This window comes from Oenanthe melanoleuca, chromosome 1 (genome assembly GCF_029582105.1).
Source record: "Oenanthe melanoleuca isolate GR-GAL-2019-014 chromosome 1, OMel1.0, whole genome shotgun sequence".
Taxonomy (NCBI): Eukaryota; Metazoa; Chordata; class Aves; order Passeriformes; family Muscicapidae; genus Oenanthe; species Oenanthe melanoleuca.
Genome location: NC_079333.1, coordinates 1,857,599 through 1,885,122, shown reverse-complemented (window position 1 = coordinate 1,885,122; position 27,524 = coordinate 1,857,599). Strand labels below are relative to the sequence as shown.

The following is a 27,524-nucleotide window of genomic DNA, read 5'->3' as shown; positions in this document are numbered from 1 at the left end:
TTTGGAAAGGCTACAGAACGTTGTAGTCACTTTCTAAAATGCAGGATGTTCCCAAACTGAGAAAAAATATTCCATGGGGGAACCCATACCCAAGCCAGAAGTGTGTCAGTGTGCACACAAGGCACAGAGCTTACCAAGTATTAGTGAAAGCTTTCTGCATTTACTTTCTCTGCAATCCACACTGGTTTCACATGTTAAGGTGCAGTTGCATCCTGCAATATTTAGTTTTATTACAAAAAAATCACAACACTCTAGTGGGTGTAGCATGAAAAAGCAACGACTCAAAAAAATCCAAGCTGGCATTTTGCTCCTAGTCCAAAACCAAGAGATGATATTTACCACCCACTTGTTTCTAGACAACAGTCTTAAGAGCAACTAGAATAAACCATCCCCAAAGCTTAGATTGGGAAATCCTGAGTATTTATTTACAAGTGAAATAATAAAAGATTGCTACTGTTACAGTTTCATCTTTGTTTTGTTGTACTTTACCTTAATAGCTTTAATGGCAGCTTTTGTGATGAGAATCATCTTTGCTCGGGAAATAGGAGGTTTCATCTCCATCAGTGAGAAGAGCTAAACAGAGAAAAAAAACCATTAAAATCTATTCTGAAGCTCAGCAATTAAGCAGAAAACAACATTTCAGGTGGGTGACTTGATTACTGCTATCCCACACTGTGTATGGCCCTGGGAGAACTGGCTGTTTCACAAACCAAACAGAAACCTGCATTTACCAGGTTATTGCTAAAAAGAACTGCTTCAACTGCTCTGCAGACTTGGCTGCCTTACCCTCCAAATGGCTCCCAGGGGAAAAGCTCACTCCTCAAGGAGAAAATTTGCAGAAGTTATAGATATTATATGAAGTCTATAGAGGTTAATGTGAAGTATACAGAAGTTATGTGTCATCTTTATAGGTGACACTGGCCATAAGTAAAAATAAGCATTAGCTCCACGTTTCAGAGGGAAACCAGAACTGCACACAGAGCTGGACACAGAAAGCCAAGCATACACACATAACAGCTTTTACCTTGAAATATTTCTCAAAATCACAGAAAAAAATTGGTGTTACATAATTTTATTTTCATCTTTATCATAATGAAAAAGTTGAGCCCTTGAATGTGAGTAAAAAGTGTCATCAATTATTTGCCACAAAGCAAAGTAAGAGAATCAAAGTGTCTTCATTTGTCAGTGTAACAAAGTAAGATGTCATTTAAAACTTTGTCTCTTATACTGGTGAAGTGACCATCTGCCACAGATTTATCCACTGTCTCAGTTAAGGAAAAAAAAAAAAATCAGTGAAAGAGACAAAAAAAACTGGCCACACACTCAAAGATGAGGGAAGTGTTCACAGGGCTTTCAGCTGTACAAAAGTCTTACATCTAGAAAACACCAAGACTAGGACAACAAGGTATTTACTTTCTTAATTTGATTCCTATTCCAGGAGATAGGAAAGAAGAAAAACTGTCCTTCCAGGCAGTGGCAGCCACATGCCTTTTCCAAGACCAACACAAGACCATGCCTCTTCATTATTCATCCCCACAAATTACAAGTTCTTGTGCCAGAACTTTGGGGTTTTAAAGCCATTTCAGCTGTAAGAGATACTTCAGCTAACATCACTGCTTGCTGAGAAATCACAGTATGGACAAATACAGACTGCCAGATAAAAGACAGAAGGAGACAGGGGTCTGTGAGCTGATATGGGATTTTTGTAAAAATCTTGTTTTCAATTTAGACTTAAGTGCTTTAGAGTAAGTGCAGAACCTCTTGATGAACCAAGTCAGTGCTATTATTAAAACTCAGAAAAATCTGTTTTAAGAGGTAATGAAAGGTGGCGGGGGGGGAATGCAAACCTCAACACCCACAAACAAACCACCAAAAGACTCAAAAGCTGAGATGGGGAGGAAGAATCCCACAGCAAAAGAACAAAGGAACAGGTATGGAAGCACTGGTTTGGCATTTATATTTCAGGAACACAAGGAGAGACCCCAAGGAAACTGGAAGAGCTCAGAGCAGGGCCCAAGCTGACAAGAAATGAGTGCAGCAAAAAACAAAAACAAGTGTCTTAAAAGTATCCCAAGCAGGACATAGCAACTGAGGGAAACAAAAACAAACAAACAAACAAACAAACAAACAAAAAAAAGCCCAAACCAAGGACAAATAAACTCCCAGGGAGAACAAAGGCACATATACATGAGTGTGTATATCTATCTATCTATCTTGCTCTTTTCACACACACACCCCCCCACCTCTTGGAATTTCACCTTGGAATTTTGCTCCTTTTTTAAAATTACCTAAGATCTTAGAACACCAAATAACTATTTATAGCCAATTTTTATGTAAGCCTCAGTATCAGTTACATGTGTCAACACCATGGGTACAGCTAAAATTCAGCTCCCTTCCTTGTTCCTCGTGGCTTCTCCCTGTTGGGAAGAGGAGCTGCTCAGAAGACACCCAGGTATTTCCAGTAGCATTTGTTCAATTAGACCTGGATCTTCTTTCACACACATTTCCCAAACCAATATACAAAAAAGTCACCCAGCCACTATTTTTAGAGGGCTGTTTCACAATAATATATCCAGTTTCTCAAAGGACACCACGATTAGCTCAAGGAACAACTTGGATACAAAAACTTACACCCTATTTACAAAAAAAAAGAGTGATGTATGTAACAAAGGCAAAGCAAATTTACAGCTCGAGAGGTTTTCAAAGTCCTGCCTCTCACATCAGGAGCCTGTGACCTGCTAGAAATTACTTTCTGCTTTTACTGCCCCTAACTGCATGTTTACAGGATGTTGATACAAAAGAAGTAGAGGTGTTCAAGGGTATTAAACTCAAGCCCCAATACAAAATATTTGAGAGTATTTCCGGGTGCTCTTTCCAGCAGGACAGAAGTACACGGTAAATTATCTATAAAGCCAGGGATGCAAAAGGCAGAAAATTCACCTGCTCAGTCTCAGGGTAATAAATGCTATTAAACCATGGCAGGACAGCAAGAGGGAGAGCAAGCACAGACTGTCCCAAATGACTGCAAACTGAGTGTGAAATACAGGAGCTCCACAGAGAACAGGGGGCAGGAGAGAACAGAGACCTCCCAGCTCCCACTGTGCCTCTGCTCCAGCCCAGGGGCCAGTGAGGTGCAGGTAATTGCACAAGGAACAGCATGCTGATGGCCTTTACTTCTCAATCTTTTGAGCAGCGAATTATTAATTTCTCTCATTTTATAACTAGTGCCATTTGATGCTTTCGTTTACATGGAAACCTGAGAACCTGGGAGTTCTGAAGCAAAGGGGAGAACTGCTACTTTAAAATTTACCAGCTTGATGTATGATCTTAAGTCTGTCTGTTTTAGGTGTGAGGTAACATAATAAAAGTACCTTTGAAGACTTGAAACTGACTTCCTTGGCATTGCCCTCTTGCTGGACTGTCTGTGCCATAAAAAGGTGTCTTTATTTACAAATGAAGAGCTATGAGCCTATTTTACACAGGCACTAAACAACCCCCAGAGCACAGCAGCTGCACAGAGGAGCAGGAGCTACTGAATCAGACAGTGGTTAGTGATTAGTGGGTATCAAGCACCCAGGTCACTGTCAGGACACCTCATTCAACCTCCCCTTCTCCAATTTCCAGAGCAGTCCAGCACGCCCTCAACCATTCCAACACGCCTTAGGTGTCCAACAACCCTTCCCCAAGCAGGCTCCAGGCACAGTCAGCACTCCGTACACTCATTCACTGTCTTTTGGAATGTATTTTATTAATGAATTTAAAATCTACTTGACCCAGACATAACTGCAGTTACCTGTTCCTGTACAGAAACAAAGAGATGGTGGAGGACATGACCAACAAGCACAGATATTTTGTTAACAAAACACCTTTATTGTTAATGCATGACCAGATGTCTCAAAGGAATTCTGTCAGCGCTATCCATTTTCCTTCCCCTCTAAAAGTCACTGCTTCCTTTCCTCTTCAGGAAAGTTCTTCCTTAAGGGAAGGAGAAGTACCTGTTGCTAAGCTGTATCTCAGCAGATCAATGCAAGTTTTAAATGCTTGACCACCAGCTGGGAAGCACAGCAACTATTAGGTGCTGCTGAAGGTAAGAGATCACCATAAAATCCAGAGCTGTCAGGCTGCATTCTCTGGAAAATAAAGTAAGATTTGAATGTGACCAGATATGACCCCAAGGCAATGAAGCTCAACAGCACTTCATCAACTAAGCTACTTCTGTGGCCTAGAAAGACCATTCACAAATCCTGAATCACTGGGGAGAAACATCTTCACAAAAGATACTCATACAGAAATGACATCATGCAAGCACACAGAATAGAGTTTTGTTTTCTACTCATGTGCTTTGGAAACGCAGCTTTCAGGATCAGGGCAGGGCTCTTTGTCCAGCACATCTCCTGGAAAGCTGCTTGTCTCACTACTTCTCTTACCAGGAATCTCTACCAGAATGCCACAGCTTCCAATACTCCTGGAAACAAGTTCAGGGCAGAGGCGAGAGACTCCAGCCAGATGCTGGCAGTTGTGCCCTCCTCCTTTTCTGTGTACATGGAGACTCACTGGGGATCCTGAGCTCCAGCAACTGCTGGAGAACCACTGGGAAGGATATCCTGCTAACCTCTATTTATAGCTCCTCAGGATGAAGGGGAAGGTTGTCACAGAACGGGCAAAATAAAGTCTTGCCATTGGCAGAAAACAGCCACACTGGATCCAAATTTCAACTGCTCATTGCCCTCAGGATGGACAAACAGCAAAGGAGGAATGTGCAGCTCCAGCCATAAATAAACAGCCCCAGGATGTCGCATCTGTTTGTTTCTAGGCACATTTAGGTGGGGTATCAATTGTTTCAGGGGTACACATTAACTACTGAGACACAGCACTCAGTGAATGATATGCATTACTCAACACAAATAAGAGATTACAAAACAGGAAAGCTGACTTTATTCTACTTCCAGCAGCAAGATTGTGAAAAAAAAAAAATCCTCATTTCTAACTTTTATAACTAGTAAACTATGCCTCAAGTTTTCCAGTTGAAAGAAAGGGACAGATATTCCCTAAACTAAAACATGCCAAGGATTTATATGGCAGATCTGTGGGTTCAGTGGGGTTTTTTTGTTTGCTTGTGTTTTGGGGGTATAATTTTTTAGTTTTTTAAAAAAAAGTTTGCTTGTTTTCTTAAAACCACAAAAAGTTCTGTCTCCAGTTACCTTTTGTGATTTATTTATACTGTACCATTATTGTAACATAACACATACACCTAACAGTACATGAATTCTAACTCATGAAAGTAAACTCCTCAGAGAAAACACATTCCACTACAGACCTGTCAAATCCCACCTATTCAGCTGGCAGCACCTGCTCAGACTACAGCTGGGTTTAAAAAAAAAAAAAAAAAAAGCAGCCAGTAAAAAACCCCTGCTTGCTCCTGTAGAAACACGAGCACTTGGAAGAGGACACTTATTGGCAAAGTTGCATTCAAAATACAGGTCCAAAGAACAGGATTGCGAATGGCACACAACCCAACACGATGGAATTACACAACCCAGAAGTTCCCAACCCTTGTCAGAGCCAAACTCACTCCTCTCCCTCCCCAAGCTCTTCTGCCAGGAGGGAACCCCAACCTCACAGCTCAGAGGACACCAGGTTTACAGCCACACACTGAACAATAAATTGCCACAAACACCAAACCCACCCAAAAACCCCAAACGATGGATGGGACCACCTGATGGAGTAAGTGGCTCCTCCTCTTTCAGGCAGAGTGGCAAAGACACGGCGGGTGCCACCTCCAGGGAAGCAAAGCCTGCAGAGAACCACCTCTAGCACACATGGCAAGTGCATCACCAAACTGCAGTTGGAGCTGCCATGGTAAAACCACAATTCCCTGGCTACAGTGGCACTGTACAGCCAGCAAGGGCAGCCATTCCGGGCCTGGGGGGTATTCTGTAGCTGCTCCATCTTCACTGCTGAAGCTGCTCCCCTCCCAGGCAAAGAATTAAAATCTTCAGTGACCTGGGAGTGGCATCCCTGAAGGCCTCACAACCGAGTCCTCCCAGGCTGAGCAGCCCCTGCTATCCCCACCATCCTGGGAACACCACCCAGACCTTTGGTACAAGTGCTCTCTCTCTGAGAGAGCCCAGAAATGAACAATACCTGCCCGTAAATCTGACCCTCCTCACATTTCACATCAGCCTGCATTGCTCTGCCTGCACAGCTCCAGGCAACACAGGCGGAAAAGGGATCAGTCTGAGAACTGGACTTTATGCCCTGCACACCAGCACAAACACAGCTCCTGAGAGGGAGCAGGGCAGGAACCACACAGCCCCTGAAGTTATTCATGTGCTGCTTCACACACCACTAGCTCTACAGAGGCACCCAGCCGTACAAAGGACTGCAGAACAGGGATTTTAGCAAGTACAGTTCTCTCCCCCAGAACTGAGATCCAAGTGAAACCCAAGTATTTCACTCAGTATTTTCAACTGCACGGAGGCAAAGGATCCCACCATTCCTACATGGGAGAGGAAAAGGTACAGATCCAAACATGTCTGTTTCCAAGACACGGATTAGTCATGGGATCCTCAGAAACATCACTTTTGCTCTGCAGTCACCATTCAGCACAAGCAGTGGGGTTATTGTTTGACAGACACCACTCAGGCTTGTCAGGCAGCAGTGCTCTGCCAGGACCACTGCTCATATTGAGGCAGGTAAGTAAGAATATTGCTGCTCCCTCCTTCCATCAACACTGAAAATGGCACACGTGTGCTCTTTTAATATTTTGGGAAGGCGGCTTTGCACCTGCCATCCCACTGGTTCAGAGTTACACAAAACTCCCAAAAAACTGGCAAATAAACAAACCACTAACAGGAGCCTTTCCCTTTGCACTTGCACAGTTTTGGTAAGGATGAGGGCATTCTCAGGTGCGTCTGTGACAAACCCTTGCAGAGAGTGAGCCTTACACAGCCTGAGTCCATCACACGGGAGCAGCTGCCATTTCTCCTTTTTCTGTTCAACAGGCAGGCACAGCCACCCAGCCTCCAACACCAATCTGGGAACAGGCTCTGGCTCAGCTTTAACTGACTTTCTGTCCATGGAGGGTCTGCAAAGCCACACTGTCCAACTGAGACAGAAGTATAACCAACAGTAATTAATAATCATATTGAAGTCACGTGTCAAAAACTTTAGGCAGAGCCTGAATTGACTTGCTATATATTATGCAAAAAACAACCACGGTCCGCTTTGCTTTCAACTCCTCTTGGCTGACTAAGAAATTTAAAAAAACCCCTCAAAAACAGAAGACAGGGAAGGATCTTCTGGGCGGTAGGAAAGACGAGTAAACGCTTTCCAACCTGTCCTGTCCCCAGAACTGGGATCGACCCCTGAGTCCCATTCCAGGCGCCTTTCCCATCCAGGGATGAGCCCCCTCCCAGCTCCCCCTCCCTCTGCAGCCTCTGCCCGTGCCGCCGCCTCGCACCGCGGTTCTCTGGCCAAACCACTACTGGGAATTGCACGTCCCGAAACGCGGTTTCCCCAGTGTTCCCCCGAACAACACACACGGCCCGCCTGGGAACCCCTGAGAACAGCGATCCGGCCCAGGATGCCGCTCTCCGGCGCTGCCAGGAGGAAAGCGAGGAGAGCGGCGAGAGGACGGAGGCTGCCGGGAGGCCCAAGGGTGCCTCCAACGCCTCTCCCCGCAGGCCCGGGCCGGCGCTCCCCGCGCGGGGCCTCGCGGAGCGGCCGCTGAACGGCCCGGCCGCGCTCGCCTCCATTTTCCCCCGGAGCACCGCTCTCCGCCCGGCGGCGGGCCCGGGCCGCCGCTCCCCGCGCAGGCCGCAGGCGGCGGGGCCGGGCCCGGCCGGAAGCGCGGGGAGCCGGGGGACGCGATGGCGGCCGCCGTGTGTCCCCCCCCGCGCCGCGGCCCGCGCTTCGCCGCCCGCCCCCCGGCTCCCACCTCTTGGTTGAAGGCGTTCACGGCCTCCATGTCGGCGCTGGCGGCGGGAGGCGGCGGGAAGGCGGCGGGCGGGGCGGGCGGGCGGCGCGGCAGGGCCGGTCGGTGCCCTCAGGGCGCGGCCATGATGGCGGCGGCCATGGCGGGGCTCGCGGGCAGCGCGCGGCCCGGGCCGACCGCGCGACGGGCGGGGGGGGAGGCGCGGTGCACGCCGGGATCGGCCGGGCCTCCTCCCGGCCCACGCGAGAGGTTGGGCGGGAGCGATGGCGGGACCACGTGACCGCCCTGCTCCGCGCGCGCGCCAGCGCCATGTCAGCGCCGCCCCCGCTGCCACAGGGGGAGAATGGCGGCGGCGGCAATGTCAGAGCCCTCAGCCGCTGTCGCTGTCACCGACACTGCCCCAGCCCCTGGGACGGCACCGCTGTCCCGCCACGCCCCGCAGGCACCGCGGTTCGGCCCCTCCGAGCACGCCGTAGGTGCTGCGGTGCGGCCGGGCTCGGCGGGGTCCGACTGAGCTCGGCTCGGCCCGGTTCGGCTGAACTCGGCTGAGTTCGGCTGAGCTCGTGAGTTCGGCTCTTCTCGGTTTAGTTCGGCTGGGCTCGTTAGGTGCAATGGACTCGGCTCGGTTCGGTTCGGTTCGGTTCGGTTCGGTTCGGAAGAAGGGGTTTGCTGCAGTTCAGTGGCTTCAATAAAATTGGTCCAATAAAATTCTGGGTCCTATCAATGCTTTTCTATGGGATGTAAACACGGAGTATCTAAGCCTGAGAAGGAATGTGTGACTAATTAACTTGTAAGCGTTTTTGGATTTGCAATACAATTTTGGAGAGATTTTTTTGGGGTTTTAAAAAAAATAAATTCTAGTTGCATTATATTTGAGGGAGGAGAAAGAATTCCTGTGCAAGAGACAATTCTTAGGTCAAAGCTGATAACAGTTTTCCTTCGTACTCGGAGGAGGAACTAACTTGTGGCTTCTATTAAACTTTCCGGGTATTAGGGAGCAAATAATTCCTGACGAGCTTCACACGTTAAATTTCAGGTTTTCGGTGGTTTTTTTTCCTTTTTTTTTTCCCGGTTTACTGCTGCTCCTGCAGCGGCCAGGAGATGGCTCTGATGTCCGCACCAAGAGGGGAAAACCAGGGAAACACAATTTGCTCTCCCTAAAACCGTGTCTGTGGAGTGTCAGCAAATATCTTGGGCCAGTGTGAATTCACAGGATAAAAGATCACTTTGATCTCGTAGCACATGAGGGGCGCAGATTCAAGAACAAAGTCCAGGAACTTGTTTCTTCACAAAGGAACTCTGTTTCCTTGCTCAGTACGAAGGATCTGACGTGTCCCTGAATTCAGGGGACAGTCATCAAACAGAATTCCTGGGTGTTGGTGGGGGGTTGTTTGTTTTTAAACTGAGAGTAATCTAAAGGCAGCTTCCAGCACTTTGCTCTGAGATGTTGAGGTCTGGTCTAAGGATTATTTTCCGCTGAAAAAGACTTTATCTCCTCTGGTTTTTTGTAGTTCTACCTGCCCTTCCTCCCCAAGTTATGGTGTTTATATCCTTCATGGAGCCTGTGTTCTGCTCTCCAGCATAACCCACCTGGGACAGGCCACCCCAATGAGAACCTTTTCATCCTGCTAAAACTTCACCAAACATCAGGGCCAGCCATTTTCCTGAACTGGTCACAACAAGATCCCTGTAGGATCACCAAAGGGGGAGGGATGGAGCTCTGAACTCCCCAGGGTCACTGCCCTGTGTCACCTCCTGTCCCTTTCACCTGCCACTGCCCACAGCCATCTTTGACAGTTTTTATCACTGATTTATTTTCAGGATTCACTTTCAGACCTTTTGCTTTGCTCTCAACAAAAGCAGTCAGCCCTGCTTGCATCAAAAATTCCTCAGCCGGTGTTCTTTTCAGTCAGAAAACCAAGTGTGAGAACACAAAAACCTGTTTCATTTTCTTAGCAAAAACATCATTTTATATATATATATATATACACACACATATATATAAACACACCCCCACACACACAGACTGCACCATGGCCACTAAGCAGATTGTTTTCCACTTTGTGTGCAGAAGGATTCTTGCAGAAGACGATCATTTTTGTGATTCAGGACTAAATTAAACCATACAAAACTCCATCCAAATCGTGCAATGGCCTGGGTGGGAAGGGACCTTTAAAAGCCATCCAGTCCCATTCCTGCCATGGCAGGGACACCTTCCAGTGTCCCAGGTGCTCCAAGCCCAGTGTCCAGCCTGGCCTTGGGCACTGCCAGGGATCCAGGGGCAGCCACAGCTGCTCTGGGCACCCTGTGCACAGGGAAGGATTCCTCCCAGTATCCAATCTAAACCTTCCCTCTGGCAGTGGAAGCCATTCCCTGTGTCCTGTCCCTCTCCATCTCCCTCATAGGCTCACCTCAGATCCTGGAAAGAAAGTCCCTAATGCTAAGTCCCTAAGCAATCCAAAGGTCTGAACACTGGAGTCTGGGAAGGGAAAGCAGTTGGAAAACACCTGTGGTGTTGGTTGGGTGCCAGCATCAAACACTTTGCCAGTGGCTGGCAGGAGATAAAAGCCCAGGAGCTGAGAGAGGAGGAAGGACACCAGGAGAGCCAGGGAGGGCTGGCTGTGGCCTGTGACAGTGCCTGCTTCCATGGAATTCTCCTTCAGGAGCCTCTGGATGGCTGCAGGAATGGGAGCCCCGTGTGCCCTTTGGTCCTGCACAGGTCACAGGCACTCACTGTGCCCAAGTAATCCTGCTCCTTCTGTCACCATCAACTGTGAAATGCTTCATTTGCAAAACTCACTGATTCAGCTCTGGTTGGATTTTGGTTGTGGGTTGCATTTTTGGTTTGTTTGGGGTTTTTTGGTGGGTTTTTTCTTTCTTTTTTTTTTTTTTTCTTTTTTTTCCCCATCATTTCAAATGTAAATAATTAATAAAACAAACCCTGCCAAAATAAACATTCCTGTGTGTGCGTGTGTGAATCTTCTCTTCCTTAAAGAGAGGAAACAAGCCGTGGGATGGGTTTGTTGGTTCATGTGCTCCTCCAAAACACTGGAGTACTGGGAAAAGGGGGTGTTTGGAGGACTCAAGTTCCACATCTCCTGGAAGCAGTGAAGCCATTTGGCTTTTCCCAGATTTCAGTGTCCCTGTTACAAAGAGCAGGATGTTTCTCCAGGTTCTCCTGCTCCTCTGCAGGCTCATGATGATTGTCAGTGGCAATTTAGTACCTGTCTCTCTCACAGAACAATGGCTTCTTGTTTTCAGTTGGATTTTTTTCATTTATTTACACGCCTGGGGATTTTTGTGTGATGAGAAACATACATTGTAAAGACTTTTGTTTGTTTGTTTGTTTCTCCCAATACAAGCATTTCTGTGTTCTGTTTTCCTGTAATTCCTCTATATCCACAAATATGGGTCATATTAGAAAAATATGGGCAAGCCTAGAGTGGATTCTAGGAAAAGTATCTTGCTCTAAGTGTACAAATACTGCTGAAAATATATTAATGTTGAATACACATGCTTGTAAATAAGATCTTTCATTTAGATATTTTATTCAATGTAGGGATTGGGACATTCTTCAGAAGTAATTACTGCCAACATTTTGGGAAGATTCTTAAAGCTTTTCTTTATTTTTGATATTACACTATTTGGAAAGCAACCAACTGGCAATGAGGCACATTTGGCATGGGCTGAGAAGATGTGTATTCTGCTTTGAGTGACCCTGAGGTCTCTTAGCATTTTATTTAGGATATTTAAAAGATGAAGCTCATGTAATTATGCTTTTTGTACACATTTTTGTGTTTTGCCTTAATCTGGTAAGAGGATGACTAATTTATCTATGTTGTTATTGGTTATTTGATTGGATAAAACCTTGGCTATTGATTGTCCAAATGTTTTAGTTAGTAATGCTTACATATATAAAAATCATCCTGTGATATTACCAGGGTTACTTCTAAAAATAAACTTTTGTAAAAATAAAATATTATGCTTTAAATTTACTTTTGTAAATTTGCTCTGCTTAAAACCTACTTTATTTGCTTTAAGGTTCACATCCACTTTTCTCACCTGTCTTGTATTTATCCTGCATTAATGTCTATTAGGGGACAGACTAAAGGAGTGCTTGTATCATAACTGTGAGGCAAAATCCATTCATATTTTGTGAGGCAAAATTCATCCCATAAATCAACTTTGTCCCATTAGTCCTTCACCCTTCTATGTTTTTCAGCTTCCTCTCCTTTGTGGGTCTGCCTCTCTTTCCCCTTGCATTTCCTAATGCCAAGCTTGTGACTGTTCCTTCAATCACCTTCCAGGACAAGTGAAGCTGGCTTTGACAGGAGATAAAACACTCTGTTAGATGGACAGAGAGAAATGGAAAAAGCTGCAGATGAGCTCGTGAGAGCTGACCAGACTCTATCAGCTGATTGAACAAAAGTCAGTGCCTCTCCCCTGTAAGCTTTGCTGGAACTTCCCAACAACTCCCAGTTCTGATGGCAAAGCTTTGTCTGGATTCTCCCTGCAGGGTCTGGCTGGTTCCAGCAGAAAAACTGGAGCTGCTGGTTTGTCCTGCCAGATGGGCCACTGGGGTCCCCTGGGCCACCTTCCTGCCTGACACCCAGCAGCAGGCTCCTTCCTGCCTGGAGCACAGCACACAACACATCTGAGTTTGATTTAAACATTTCCAAAGAAGGAGACTCTGCCATAATGCCTCGCTGGGTTGCTGTGCTGGTTAATTACCCTCTCTGTTAAAAATATGTGTCTTGTTTTATAGCCTGAATTTGTCTGGATTCAGCTCCCAAGCCCTGGATCTCATTATAGCCTTGTCTGCAAGCCTGTACTCAGGCACACAGACTGGGAGCAGGAGCCCCCTCCCCTTGCTAGGCTTAAAAGGTCCAAGTTCCTCCACTGGAAAGTGTATTATTTAAATATTTTTTCACTCTCAGAGCGCTTTTCTGAATTTTCTTCAGTTTACCAACCCCTTGACTTGTGGAGGTGCAGCTTCCCAGCTGGGGTTGCAGAAGTGCAGGATACTTGGATCACTTAGCAGCCTTTTTTCTTCCTTTTTTATTCTTTCCCCTTCCTTAAGGGAAAACAAGAAGAAAAATCCTTTTTTCTTGGACTAAGGTCCTATTTTTGATAGGCAGGAGAGCCTGCCCATGCCTGAGTCACGTTATCTCTTTTGGCCACTTTGGAGCAGGCAGGGAATAGCAGGGTCTGAAAGTGCTGTCAAAGCCAGAGTCTTCATGAGTAATTCCTCTCCCCTGCCAAATATTTCATGGTACTTAGTGTTCATCAGCCAGGTGGATCAGTGCTGATTCAAGGGAGAATGTGCTTGCTGCAGAAACAGGTGCAAGAATGAATAATCCACTGGGTTTTGTAATCATCAACCTGATATTCAAACATGTCTGTGAGTGATTCTGTGCTTGTGCAAATATGCAAACCCAGAACTGTGTTTTTATCTGTGTTTGGGGTTTTTTTCTTCTTTTTTATCTAGAAAGTCTGTCAGTAAAATATTCAGAAATTTTATCTGGATCATTCAGGAACTGTCTTCCAGTTTTCCACTGAAGGATTTACAAGGATGTGTTGACTGGAACCTCTCTCCCCTGAGTGTTTGAAGCAATTCCCCCCCTGGAGCCCCTGGGATCAAAGCCCAAGTGTCTGCAGCAGCAGCAGCCACGGTGGAAGCTGGGGGCAACAAACCTATCTCTGTACTCAGGGCACCAGTAGGAGAAAGACCAACAAAATCTCATGGGAAATATTATTTCACCAACATTATCTTTTCTTTTCTGCTGAAAGGGGAAGTTGGAGTCATGGGCAAATGGTCCCAGAGCTCCTCCTGCTTTGTGTTCCTTGAACCAATGTGATGGGGGGCTTGAGCTTGTGGATAACTCTCCTGAGACTGAAAAATAAGCAAGAAAGGAAAAAGAAATGGGAATTAAATGGGAGCACAGCTCCCTCTGAGCGTGCAGCAAGCATTGTTGAGATGGGCTGGCTTGGGCCAGGGGAGAATGGGGAGGGAATTGAGAGCAGCCTCTGGAGGAGCTGCACCCAAGCCAGGAGCAGGGATTTGAGGGGGATGTGTAGCTGTGTGGAAAGGGAACATTTCCTGGGCTGGAACATGGTGGGATGCAAAGGAGGGAGGCTGTGTGCAATGCAGCCCCAGCCTTTGGGGAGGGAAACCAAAACAGCAGAGTTTCCTGGTGGAACACACAGCATTCTGTTTGTTCCCAGGGGCGGGTTCCCATCTGGGGCTGTGAAGCCAAGCCCCACTCTGGAGCAGTGAGACTGCAGAGGCTGCCCCAGGAATTTGCTCTTCCCCTCCTCTGGGCGCTATCTTGACAGCTGAGAGCAGCCAGAGAGCTTTTGCTGACACGCCCTGAACTGGAACATCTGGAGAGTGTAAGCTCTGCTTTCCCTGTGAAACATCCTCAGCTCAGGAATTTTCCTCTCCCAGTGGCCTCCTGCAGCCGCAGCCCCTGACCCCGGGCACGGTGCAAAGCCCATCTGCGTGCTCAGATGTTTGCCTGGCTCTGGCAGGGAGCCTCAGGATAACTCATGGAGAACTCATCCCGTGGGAGTCTGTGTGGGATGAGCAGTGGCCTGGGATGGAGCTGGTTTTTAAACCGTGGCTATCTGTCCAGGCTGTTAAACAAACTAAACAAAACCATTTCCCCCTCTGGGCGTTTTACAACAAATGAAGTTACGGAAATAAATAAACCCCTCTGATTTTGGTGACTGTGCTGTGAGTGAGCAAGTGATCTCTGCCAGGACACCCCTTCTGGATCCTGCAAGGGAAGTGCATCCCCAGTGCCTCTGTGACAGCACACTGGCACATGTCACACTGAGGAATAAACAAAGACTGAATTTTTATACAATGGTGCAGGTGAGAGAAAGGATTTCAGTAACAGAGAAACACATTTATTTTTTTGGGCTCAGCCCAGTTAGTTCTTCTTTTAAACAGGCCAAGGAAAACTCTGGAAGCCTGGCCTCCAGCTGAATTACCTGCTGATTGGAATATGTATGGAATAATGCCAAGGGCAGGGACACCTTCCACTGTCCTCTGCTGCTCCAAACCCTCTCCAACCTGGCCTTGGACACTTCCAGGGATTGGGCATCCACAGCTTCTCTGGGCACCCTCAGGGCCAGGGCCTCCCCACCCTCCCAGGGATTCATAATTAAAATGGAATCTATTTATTTTAAGCTCGCATCACTTCAGAAATGTTTCTGGTCCTGAACACACGCCAGAGTATTCACCTGTAAATAATTGCACACTGCACAACTGGGTTTGCCAGCCCTGAGCCTTTGATGTGGTTTCCATAGCTCAGGAAGGTGCATCCAGAGACCTGACTGCAGCAAGGTACCTGTGATTTGTAAATGAGCCTTGCAATCAGCACGCAGCAAGTCTGCCCCGGACACAAAGGAAAATGAATGTTTTCAGCTGCAAAGCACCGAGATGAATTTGCATAGCTTGGGATGAGACTGCATTCATTTAAAGGTTTTTAATCTGATTCTTTTGCTGCTTTCCAGCAGTTCATTCAGCCATCCAAAATTCTCTCATGTTTAAACGAAATATGGAGGTTTTTGTTCAGGAGGGAATCGCTGCTCTGGTCACATTTTAACAAGGTGTTTGGAATATTTCTTGCAAGGCAGCATTTGAATATCTGGCTGAAAAAAACTCACCCCTTACTAGAGATGCAAGCACACAGCCAGTCCTGGACTGTGCTCTGAGGCTCTGGGATGTTTTCTGACCTGTTGCCAAGAAAAAGGAGGAGAGTAAGGAGATACAGCTGTAGATTTTGAGGGCATCTTGGTTCTGAATTGTCACTGTGGGATGGCACTGGCAGGAGTGTTTGGAGCAGCAGCAGCCCCTCCTGGGGTGTAAAGCTTCACTTCAACCCCATCTCTGTGCTCACCAAGCACTGAAATGGCTCTCAGGGCACAGGAACAGCAGCACTGGCCCAAGGAGGCCACACAGGGGCTCTGTGAGCATTCCCCACACCTCACCCCTTTCCCTGCAGGATACACTAAATCCAGGGATTCACAGCCCTCTGGTCTCCCCGTTCTTCACATCTCATCCATCACTGATAACTAACAGCTTTTTGAAAACACAGAGCATTTCCCACACAGCCCTCTTGTGTTCTCGTACATGTAAACGAAAACTTAAATCCAAGGTGCTAAATTACACAACAGTGTGCACTGCAAGGAGGGCTTCACAGCAGTTTAATTGAAATTCAGAAACTGAACTTCTTAATTAATGGAATGTGAAAAAGAGTAACAGCACCAATACAGCAACCCCCTGCTAGTCACTTTGATATTAAATTCCATTTGCTTTATGATGCCTCCAAGTGCTCAGTTTATGTGTTGGCTGTGGAGAGCTGCAGGACAGAAGCTGCAGAGAGCAAACTGGAGATTTTTCTGGGAGCACAGGTCTAGCCCAGCTTTTGGAGGGGCAGTGCCAGATCACCCCACTGCCCCATTTCTGTAAAAGTCATCAAATAGTTCAATGTTCAATGCTTCCTCAGGTAAATTTGCATATAAATATATATGTATATATATATATATATATATATATAAAATTATATATATATAATTATATACAATTATATATACATATATATACATATATATACACATATATATATATAATTTTATATATATGTATGTGTATATATATATACGTTTATATATATATGTGTGTGTGTGTGTGTGTGTATATATATGTGTATATATATATATATATATATATGTATGTGTATATATATATATATTCTGAATATTTTTGAGGACAACATATATCCAAAGACAGGTTTTAAGCTGATGAATGCTCAGGTGCAGGATCCTCCAGCCAAGGAAAAGTGAAATACATTCATTCTCCATCCTGGGTTTAGGAAGTCACGTCCTCAGCTGATCCTGGACATCCCTGGCATATGGAGAGGATTCTCTTCTCCACTGCTGTCCCTGTTTTGGCTCCTTCCTGTTCCTGTGGCAGTGCCACCAAAAAGGTTCTTCTCTGCCTCAACTCAGAGATTCAAACACCATAAACCCCTTAAAAATTATCTAAGAACAAATATATTCTTACTTCCAAAAATCTCTGTTAAATTAATTTAAACTCTTTTAATCTGTAATATCTGAACCCCAAATATTACAAAATTAGATCCCCAAAAAACTCAAACCAAAAGCTGCAAAAATCCTCAATTATTTTAAAGCAGGATGAGGTACCCAGGAAAGCATAAGCAATATTGGCCTGACTTTCTCTTTTTTTAGCCTATCAGCACTAAGTCAGGCTATCTCCTGTGACCTGACTGGAGTCAGCAGTTAACCACTGGCTGCAAAAGGCCTGCTGATGTGGCAGGGAAATGTTGAATTACCACCTTTAATGTGACCAGGACAGAATGTACTCAGTGCCCTCCTGCAGCACAATTATGAGTTCTCACTAAGGATTCAGCCCAGGTAAATCTTGACACTGGGGATTTGGCCCAGGGGCCTCAGCCTCCCTTGTGGCTGTAAAACTCCCAGCCCACCAGCCAATAATCCATTTTACTGCAGCATTTTAAAAGGTTGGAGATGCAAAGGACAATACTAACAGGGTAACTCTGAATTTCTTTGCTTTCATGGGTATAAATCAAGCTCTGTATTGTTTTTGGTAGCTTGTTATTACAGCTTTTGCAACCTGAAGACAGACTATTGCCTTTAGTCCATTAGTAATTTCAACAGTTAATCAGAAAATGTCATTACCTAGAAAGCCTGAAGCTCGAAATAGAGCACACTGGAGTTAAATTTAAATTAAAGCACGGACAGAAATGAATGCAGCCTTTGATCCCCTTTTCATCCAGACTGCACCCTGATGGGCACAGCTGGACAGGATGGGAATCATGAGAAGGCAGCAGTCTCGCCTGGTAAAAGGATACTGTCAACTCATTAAGTCCTCGAGTTGAAGCAATTAAAAAAAAAATATTCACTGGGTTCTTTCAGAACTCTCCTCGTGTTCGCTGCAATGGACATTTCTCACCAGTTTTATTTTTGAAAGAAGCTGGTTTTCAGGTGTTTGGCTGGAAAACACACCATTAACATCTGTTTAATCCTCCAAGTGGCCAAACCATGTTTCTGTTAGTGGAGCCCAAACAAAGGCACCCAGCTCTGCCTGCCTGTCTCTCTGAAGGGATGTTCCTTTAGGCAGGGGAAGAGCCTGGCTCCAAACCCTTTCAGCACAGCCATATATCTAAATAAGACAGGATGTAGCCTCTTCCCAACTCAAAGCAAGCTGTGCTTTTCAGTCTCCCAATGCAACTGTCTGCAGTTCAGCTTTTTTACCCTTTTTCCCCCACTTTGTTCCCATGCAGCAACATGGTTAAAACCCCCCACATTTGTCATGCTGACCAGAGAAACTGTGACACAGACCCAGGCTGGCCATGGAACCGTCACCTATCCCTACACCTTCCCACAGGGCACCAAACCACTCCCAGGACAGCATTAGGTCAGAGGATGTGCACACTCTTGCTTTAGGTGATCATGTGCTGTAATTCTTGTAAATGTACCCAGTACATGCAATGAGTGCAGATTTTCAATCCAAACTATAATTTATGGGCTTTGAAGCTTTCCCTTCTCCAGTTTCTGCCTACTGGGACAGTGCTGGATTTCTGTTTTGTTTGAAATTTCATCTGAAAAACATCTATTTCAATGGAGCATGGTGGTGTGGAGCCAGCTCCAGGGTTCCCAGTCCTGAGAGTGTATTTAGCCACTGGGAACATTTTGGAGAGGTCGGTGAGAGGTTCAGATGGTGGAATGTGGCCAGCTGAGCTCCAGAGAGCTGCAGGGTGAGTCTGCTTCCACACTTCTCCTTCCTGGTGATCTGCCCTGCAGATCTGCCCCACTGCCTCCCTCTCCTCCTCTTCTCAGCAGGTCCTTTCTTCCCCCTGCAAGGAGATCACCGAGGGCATTCCCAGTGATGGAAGGGAAAAGTGGTGTGGAAGGAGCACATGGCTCATCAGCACCCGTGCCAGCCAAAATCCTGTGAGCCATGCAGGGAGACTGCTCCAGCAGCAGCGACTGGAGCTGGATGGTGCTCCCAGGCAAGTGGAGGAAGGGGAGTCAAGGCAAAAAAACAAGTTAAATGGACAGCAGTGTGATGCAAAATCAGATTTGTGTTGTTAGTGAGTCAAAGGAGAGCTTAAAAAGCAGGGAGAGGTGTGTTCAGTAGCCTGCTGGTGGGAGCAGGAGCTCTGCATGGGCATGGGATGGGATGGGATGGGATGGGATGGGATGGGATGGGATGGGATGGGATGGGATGGGATGGGATGGGGTCGGCTGGTGCCAGGTACAGCTGCCCCTCAACAGGAGGTTTTGCTGACACAATTCACATCTATTCGGTGGGTCCTTTCAGATTTCAGATTTCAAAGTCTTCCCTAACACAAGCACGCAGGCAAAACTTAAAAACGTGGATTATGCTTAAAGACAAATAGGGGCTCTTCACGACTTTCTGGCTGATACAGCTGAAGATGGGTTGGAGGTTAAAATATATATTTCAGTGAATTCCTCAGCACGAGTGGAAGGTGGCCAGCACCACTGACCGACAGAGACAAAGAGGAGGGCAGAGCACCGCTGACCATCGGAAACTCAGAGCGGGGTGGCTTCGCCGGCTCTGCCTCCTCTCCCATCCCTGCTCTCCATCTCCGCTCCCGTTTCCCAGCCGGGTGCGAGGGGCTGCGCGGTGACAATGGCAGTGTGCTCATTCCTCCTCCATCCCCGGGGAAGGTCGGTGGGGCAGTGACCATGCCCTGGGCTCGGCCTGCAGCCGATGGGTGCCCGGCGGGGACCGCTCGGGGGATGCAGGCGGCGGGATGGGTATGGAGAAGCGGCGGTGAAAGAAGCGGGGAGGGAGCGGCCGGAGCGGCCGGAGCGGCGGTGGCCACCGCGCCTTCCCGACACGGCGGCGAGAAGGACTAGGACGCGCTCGAGGAGGGAGATGGGGAAAATCAACACAAAAGCCGCTCCCGAGCAGCAGCGAGGCAGAGCCGCATGCAGAACGAGCCGTGCCCGGGAGCGCCGGGTTAATTCCCGGGAGAGGGATGCGCTGGGATGCCGGGGGGGACAAACCCCCAGGCCGCCGGGTCTGCATGGCAGCTGCTCCCGCCGCGTGCGAGCGGATTGAATTACCGCAAATTCAAACCGAACGAGCCCGCTCCCCCTCCCTCCCTCCATCCCTCCCTCCCTCCGCCCCCTGCCCCGCTGCCGGCGGGAGGCTGGAGCGGGGAGGAGGCGCAGGGGGGAGGCGCCGGCTCCGAGGAGGGGCGGCAGCCCGGGGCACCGCGGCTCGCCCCAGCGCCGGCCCCCGCCCGCCCCGCAGCCGCAGCCGCAGCCGCCGCTTCGGGCAGCGCCCCGGGGGCAGCGGCCGGAGCCGGGCGGGGCAGAGCCGGGCGCAGCAGCGGGGCAGAGCCGGGCAGAGGCGGGCATGCCGGCGGCGGCGGGCGATGGGCTCCTGGGCGAGCCGGCGGCCGTGGCGGCGGGCGCGGAGGCGCGGCGGGCGGCGGCGGACGGCGGCTCCTTCCTGGCCGCCTGGCTGAGCGCCGCCGCGCCCCGCGAGCGGCTCCGGGACTTCCAGCACACCAAGAGGGTCGGCAACTACCTGATCGGCAGGAAGCTGGGAGAGGGCTCCTTCGCCAAGGTCCGCGAGGGGCTGCATGTGCTCACCGGAGAGAAGGTACCGCTCCCGCCGGGAGCTCCCCGGGGGAAAACGGGGGGAGAACGGGGGGCTGGCTGGGGAGCGGGATGTGCTGAGTCCCTGCCGGCCGGGAGGATGAGTCCCCCGGGAGGCTGGAGTAGCTCCTCCGGCAGGATAGAGGAGCCCCCCGAAGGATGGAGGAGTCCCCCGGGAGGATGGAGGAGCCCCCCGAAGGATGGAGGAGTGCCCCGGGAGGATGGAGGAGTACCCCAAAGGATGGAGGAGTACCCCAAAGGATGGAGGAGTCCCCCGGGAGGATGAAGGAGTACCCCGAAGGATGGTGGAGACCCCAGGGGGATGGAGGAACCCCCCGAAGGATGAAGGAGCTCCTCCGGCAGGATGGAGGAGTCCCCCGGGAGGATGGAGGGGACCCCGGGAGGATGGAGGAACCCTCCGAAGGATGGAGGAGCCCCCCGGGAGGATGGAGGAGTCCCCCAAAGAATGGAGGAGTCCCCCAAAGAATGGAGGAGTCTCCCGAAGGATGGAGGAGTCCCCCGAAGGATGGAGGAGCCCTCTCCGCGCCCAACTTCCCGCGGCTCCGCCGGGCGCTCCCCCCGTGCCCGCCGAGCTTTCCGCGGCTGCAGTCTCGCCTTCCTCTTGCACTACTTCGGCTGCCTTGACCTCTCTTGTTTTCCTTTTATTTTAAATTTTCTCTTCATCTTCCTTCCCCCCGTTCGTTTGCTTACTTCTTCTGGTGAGAAAAGTGGGGGTTTTGGTGAGGCTTGTGTTGCTGCGTGCAGTCCAGTCGCGATATATCGCGCGTGGGTACACACGGGTACATGTCGCGCACCGGGCGATGGCAGATGCTGCGGGAGGGGGGACTGTCCGGCCGTCTCAAGTTGTTGGTACAACGCACGGCAAATGTCTCTGCTGGTGGAGACGCACCCGGCTGGTTCTTCCCCAGGCTGCTGGTTGGCAAAGTCCGTGCAGGGTCTCTGCTTTTGGTTTTTATCCCGAGCCCTTCGGCGGAGGCTCTTCCCCATCACTCAGGACAGGTCACAGCGTTAGCAGGGGCTCGGCTGGGCAGTAAATCGAGCAAGGACGAGCGCCCCGGAGCCCCCGACAAAGAGTTGCGCTGCTCTCGTTCATCCACACAACTTCTGAGTGCTGTGAGGAGCGGCTGAGGGAGCTGGGGTTGTTCATCCTGGAGAAAAGGAGGCTCAGGGGGGACCTTGTGGCTCTGCACAACTCCTGGCAGGAGGGGACAGCCAGGGGGATCGGGCTCTGCTCCAGGAACAGGGACAGGAGCAGAGGGAACAGCCTCAGGCTGGACCAGGGGAGACTCAGGGTGGAACCAGCAGGAATTTCCCCATGGAAAGGGAGGTTTGGAGTCCCCATCCTTGGAGGTGTCCAAGGAAGGACTGGAGGTGACACTCAACGCTTGGGCTGGTGACAAGGTGGGCATCGGGCATAGCTTGGACTCTGTGATCGCAGTTCCAGCCTCAGTGACTGGGATTCTGTGAGCTCTGGACCTGTTCTCCTGTATCAGGTCCTGAGCAGAGGTTCCCTCCCTGGGCTGTGTGTGCTGTAATTCTCCCCAGCTCCAGCAGCACTGCAAACGTGCCGCTCTTGGTGATTGCATTCTTGCACTCTCGGGTAGTTATTTTTTCATTCCAGTAAATTTGTCATGGAGTGAAATTTAATATAGGGCTCTGAGAATCTCATCATGTGAAAAATGATAAGGTTTGTGAATATTATCATATAGGAATGCAAAAAGAAAAAAAATGTTGCTCTCCTCTGTTACCAAGCGTGTGCTTCTCCTTGGTAACAGAAACATCCAATGATCCTGCAGTTGATAAAAGGCACATGCACACACACGTCCTCCCCACCTCCACATTTTGGGTTTGCTACATTTATCTCAGTCTGTTAAGAGAGGGGAAAAAAATAAAAAAGTCCCACCACACATCCCTCTTGTCTCAGCTTCCAGGTCTGCTGCTTGATTCGGGTTTTTTTCTCCCCCAGTGTCTCGAATAACACACTGAGACAAAGTGACAAGCAGAAACTCAGCAAGTCACACTTCCTTCCACCGTGTCCATCTGTGAGGGCAGGCAGGGTGATCTCTGAGCTCTGTCTGACCTGACCCTGTGCTGTGGCACTCTCTGGCAGTGGGTGAAGGATCAGTCACATACTTTCAAACTGACTAATCCAGCGTGCACCTTCCCAGAAATCCACCTCTCCAATTCCAGCTGTTTGTGGATAAGCAGTTGGAGTTAATGGGTAGGAGATAAGAGTTATCAAGGATTTGTTTCGGATGAGGTGGTGTCTGAGAGAGGGACAAATGCTTTCCATCCCACGCGTGCCCCCACGTGAGGATTTCACCCCAGGCTGGAGCTGATGGACCCTCGGCTCTCCTGGGCACATTCCTGTGCCAAGCTTTTGTGTGCCCCCAGTCAGAGGCAGCTGGAAAGTGCCCACATGGAGCCCACCAGAGGCAGCAGAGCTCAGCTGAGATGGCAGGAGAGAAAGGAAACATCTGCTCAGCCCAGCTCCTTCCTTGCAGAGCACAGGGCTGTGCCAGCGGGGAGGCTGAGGCTGAGGGTGGGAATGGCATTGGGAACAGCAGTGCTTGCTGGCCAGAGAGCAGGGATGGTCTGCTGGTAGCTGGTCAGGGGAGGAGAGACCACTGCCCTTGGCTGTGGAGGTCAGCCTTTGCTTGAGCACTTCCAGCAGAGCATCCCACCATGACGTGCTGCCAGCAGAGCATCCCTGCTCTGCGGCCACCAAGTGCTTCTGCTCCAGATCCCATTCACACCCTGCTGGAAGGGAAGGTTACTCCACAAGATGCTGTCCCAACTTCCATGGCCCAAGGCAGGTTTTTGCCTGGGCATTGCCTAAATTCAATAAGATTGCCCTAAGAGTGTAAAGCAGAGTCTTGCTGCTCTGCCTGGGAGCTGTTCTGGCGCAGCCCAAGCCCTTACAGTCACTGAAATGTCAGGCTCCAGCGGGGGGGCCAAACAGGTTTTGATTTGCAGCAGACTTTAGCAACTCCAGAAGAGTTAATGCACATTATTGTCTCAGAAAATGCAGTGTTTGGGAATGAAATCCGTGGATTAATGAGCCCCCAGCCAGGCTGGGGTCCATGGCCTGACACAAGGCATTGTACACGGCCGAGGCGATGCCAGGAGAGTGCCAACAATCTGCCAGTACCTCACCCTGACATTCCTGGGAGCTGGAAAGGTCCTCAGGAGGATGGGATGGCAGCAGGGCAGCTGGTGGATGGTGCCCTCGGAGTGACCTGTGTGGGATGGCACTCAGCAGCTCTCACCAGCTCGGGAGGCTGAGCTGAGGTGAGATTTTCAGCCTTCCATACCCAGGTTTTTATCCTTGGACTTTAAACCCACACCTCTCACCGTGCTGCTCGTGGTTTGTGCTGCCAGAAGTGCCAGGCGTGCTATTATTTGCTGGGCTTGAAAAAACCCCTTGGTGGGGCTGATGCAATTAAGTGCATTTTAGCTGAGTGCAGGAGAATGTTGGACAGATTATTCCTTCCGTGGCTTTTGAATGAAATATCACAGCCTGTAATCTGACATTTTGGGGTAAAGGGCTGATTTGTCAGCTCGACTCAGACAGTGTTTATTGCTAATCCTAAGGAAACATAGCCCCTCTGTGAAGAGCAAGCCAATTTAGCTTTAATTTGTGACTCTGGAGCCCTGCTGAGTGAGCTGTGTTTGGGTGACTTTGGGAGCCTGGGCACAACACCCTCTTGGGTTGTTCCAAGTCCTTCACTGGCTGATGGAGATCAGGCTAAGGAGAGATCTCTCCTTTGTAAGGAGAGAGATTTTTATTAAAAGAGGTAAATTTTTATAAAAATACACTTATTTTTTGCATTATTAGGGAGCTCAGAGCCATCACTGTGCTGGGGTAATTTGAGGCTCTGTTATCACAGTCTGTGTTATCTGTTCTGTTACCTGCTGCAGACCCCAGTGCAATGTCCCAATAACTCTGTACAGCATTGTGGAGTGACAACACATTGACAATACATTGAGCCAGAGTTCCTGTAAACAGATCTGATCCAAGATTATATTTAACTGCTTTTAAGCATAGTCTTTGGCACTAGGAAAAAAATAAAAACAATCACTGAGGCAAATTGACTCATTTGATTTCTCATCCACGGAAAACTTTGTTTGTAATTTTCTTCAGTGCTATTGTTGAGCTGGAACAAGGTACGTTTTTAGTTACACTTAGTCAAGAGGCTTTCTGCAACAGTGGGAAGCAGTGGCTAAAAATACAATTTACCAGCTTTTCTATGGAGGCAAAGCAATTAATATTACAAGTGGCCTGTTCACAGAAGAGTTCACGTTCAGAATGTATTTCTGTATTAAAGAGGCAGAGAAAAAAATAAAAAGAGAAGGTTTATTTAAACCAACCCCCGGGAAGTGCAGGGTGGGTGGGCAGAGCAGCCTCCCTGCAGAGACCTGGAAATGCCTCTTTGTGTCACAGAGTTAATTTTGCCATGAGTAAATTCACCCTTTCCCTGTGTGCTTCACCACAGGTGTCAGGGAACAGAGGCTTGGTGGCTTTTGGGGGTGTTGGCAGGTGAGGGTGTTGCTCCATCATTGCCCTGGGTGGCTGTTCCCCCCCTGGGGACATCACTGCTCTTCACTGGGAAATTCAGCACTGTGGGGGACTGTCAGCCTGGTCTGTATTTAAAAATCCAGAGTTTTCCAGCCAGTAGCACTGGTTTAAAACCTGGGAAATTTGGCACATAGCCATGTGCTGGGATCTCTACCTCTGTCTTTACCCTTTCTGAGCTTTGGGGGCCTTGAGGGTGTGTGTGGTGTCACTTTCAAACCATCCTGCCAAGCAAATGGGACAGCAGGTGACATCACTGCTGGCAAAAGTTGAGTTTCTGAGGTGTTTGCAGGTCTTTCAGTTCAACCTTTTCCTTCTTCCTCCCTCCCAGGTATTGTTGAGGTTGCAGGTAAAACTGTGAGACCTTCATTGTTTTTAGGGCATCAGAGGGTAAAGCTGCAGGATTTTAATTTGAAATTTGATCTGTTTATTTTTATTTTCTTCCTCCAGTGGTACTTGTGCATCAGTTTCCTGGATGTGTTTTTTTCTCACTTGTGTTTAGTTAGCAATTTTATCTTTACCTGTTCCTCAACACGCTTTCAAATTTTATCTCTCTCCAAAAAAATTTTTAAAAAGCTTGTTTTGAAAAGCACTGGCTGCAATTCCACAGGGTGTTTTTTTCCCAGGATGCTGTTCCCTTTATTAACCAGCTGCCAACTGTTGCACCTGGATGATGTGCCACTCTTAATTACATGCACCGAGAAAACAAAACCAGGGTGTTTCTGCAGCCTGGATTTTGACATTTTCTTGCTTCTAGGTGTTTGCTTTCACAGCCTTTCCTTCCACAGGGGTTTGTGTGTGTGTGCAGATCCAGGATTTGAGCCCAAGCCGCTCTGTGCACACGTCTGTTAAGGTGCAGCCCTGCAGGAAATGTTTTGGAGAGCAGTGTTGTGGTTGCAGGGCAGCACTGAGGACTTGGCTGGGAGCAGTGTGCTGTTCCCTCAGAGGTGGTGTGGAGCTTGCAGGAGTTTCAGCAGAAGACAGAGCAAAGCCAAACAGCTGATGTGCTCCCAGCTGCTCAGTCTGTTTCACCTGGAAAATAACCAGGTGAAAACTGGATATGAAGCCATGCTCTTCCCTCTCTCCCTTTCCTGTGCTGCACAGTGGGTGTGAGCAGCAATGAGCCTGTTCATTAATGCCCAGCCTGACTTCCAGAAAGATTGACTTAATGTTTTTCAGCTGTAGCTTGCAACTTGTTCTGCAATGAGCTGAACTGATGTGGCAGTTCCTTATCCTCTTGAGATAATCTGCTTTCAAGTTGGCATTCAGCAGTTTTAAGGATGCCTCATGTCAGCAATGTGCTTTTCCTGCAGCCTGTGTTCCTTTCAGTGGCAGATGCAGGATGGAGGGAAGCTGAGTGTTCTGGGCTGAATTGACACCAGGTGACGCTCACATCTGGATCTGAGTCTTTGTTCCTGCAAGTTTGAACTTGTTTAATGACATGGAGAGCTGCATGCCCGTTTCCAAAGGCATGTGTTCCTGTGAATGTCTGGGCAGTCAGAGCACATCTTGTTCCTGCATTGTGCAGTGTCTCCTCTGGCACTGCTGACCTGCAGGATGCTGCTGCAGCTCCTTGCACCTGGGCAGATGTGGTGTCTTGGCCCCTCTGCCCTCAGGGGCTGGGGAAAGGGAGGTTATTCATGAGCTCTCCACAAGGATGTCAGCCTGGCAGGAAAGCAGTGGTGACAAACCTTGTGGTGACTGAGTTGTGACAGTCTGCCTGAACCCCAAGCTGTGCTGTCTGAGCAGCAGCCCAGAAATGAGCTCAGGGTTTACAGCTGACTCTGCTGTTCTTCAAGGTTATGGAGAGGCATCAGAGCTGTCCCAAGCCAATGACTGGGGGGATAGCAGCCAGGAGGTGAATTAGGGGGATTGCAGAGTTGTGCTCCCTGGCACTGTGGATACAAGTGCACCAGAGCAAGCTGGCTGGGCTCAGGCCATGCTGGTGCTGGTCTGCTTGCCCCTCTTTGGCTCCTTCAGCTGCAGATTGGCTGAGCTGTTATTGTCAGATGAACTGAAGAGCAGAAACCCCAAACCTCCCCCTTGCATGGCTCAGTGGAAGAGCACATGCTGTGTTTCCCTGATCTCCTGCAGGGGACTGGGTGGTGAGAGTGGTTTTGGTGGGCTGGAGGTTGTGCATCCTGTGGAGGATGAGGAGAGCTGGGCTGGCTTTTCTGCAGTAGGAGGGAAGCTGCTCTGGGGCAGCCCTCTGTGAGCTGGCTCACTGAACCCCAGCCACACCTGAGTGCTGTGCTCTGGCAGAGAGCAGCTCAGACCTCACCCTCATGGAAAGGGAAGGAGTCA

At 48.9% G+C, this 27,524-nt stretch overlaps 2 protein-coding genes across 6 annotated transcripts in view; one reads left to right on the top strand and one right to left on the bottom strand.

The window, feature by feature from the left end:
- The window catches only part of SCAF4 (SR-related CTD associated factor 4), a 30,050-nt gene extending 21,930 nt beyond the window's left edge, over nucleotides 1-8,120 (bottom strand). For 2 of the 4 annotated variants that reach the window (XM_056493013.1, XM_056493022.1), the window contains exons 1-2: nucleotides 6,145-6,398; nucleotides 490-573 (exon numbers count right to left, since the gene is read on the bottom strand). In XM_056493013.1, coding sequence (XP_056348988.1) covers nucleotides 490-573; nucleotides 6,145-6,330 — 270 coding nt within the window. In that variant the 5' untranslated portion in view covers nucleotides 6,331-6,398. Of the gene's footprint in view, nucleotides 1-489; nucleotides 574-6,144; nucleotides 6,399-7,939 lie in introns of those variants that run through there. The other 2 variants (XM_056493030.1, XM_056493040.1) reach the window with 2 other exon arrangements.
- Nucleotides 8,121-20,357: 12,237 nt separating this feature from the next.
- HUNK (hormonally up-regulated Neu-associated kinase) overlaps nucleotides 20,358-27,524 on the top strand; it is a 41,694-nt gene continuing 34,527 nt past the window's right edge. For both annotated transcript variants that reach the window (XM_056500341.1, XM_056500330.1), the window contains exon 1: nucleotides 20,358-20,627. In XM_056500341.1, coding sequence (XP_056356316.1) covers nucleotides 20,379-20,627 — 249 coding nt within the window. In that variant the 5' untranslated portion in view covers nucleotides 20,358-20,378. The remainder of the gene's footprint in view (nucleotides 20,628-27,524) is intronic.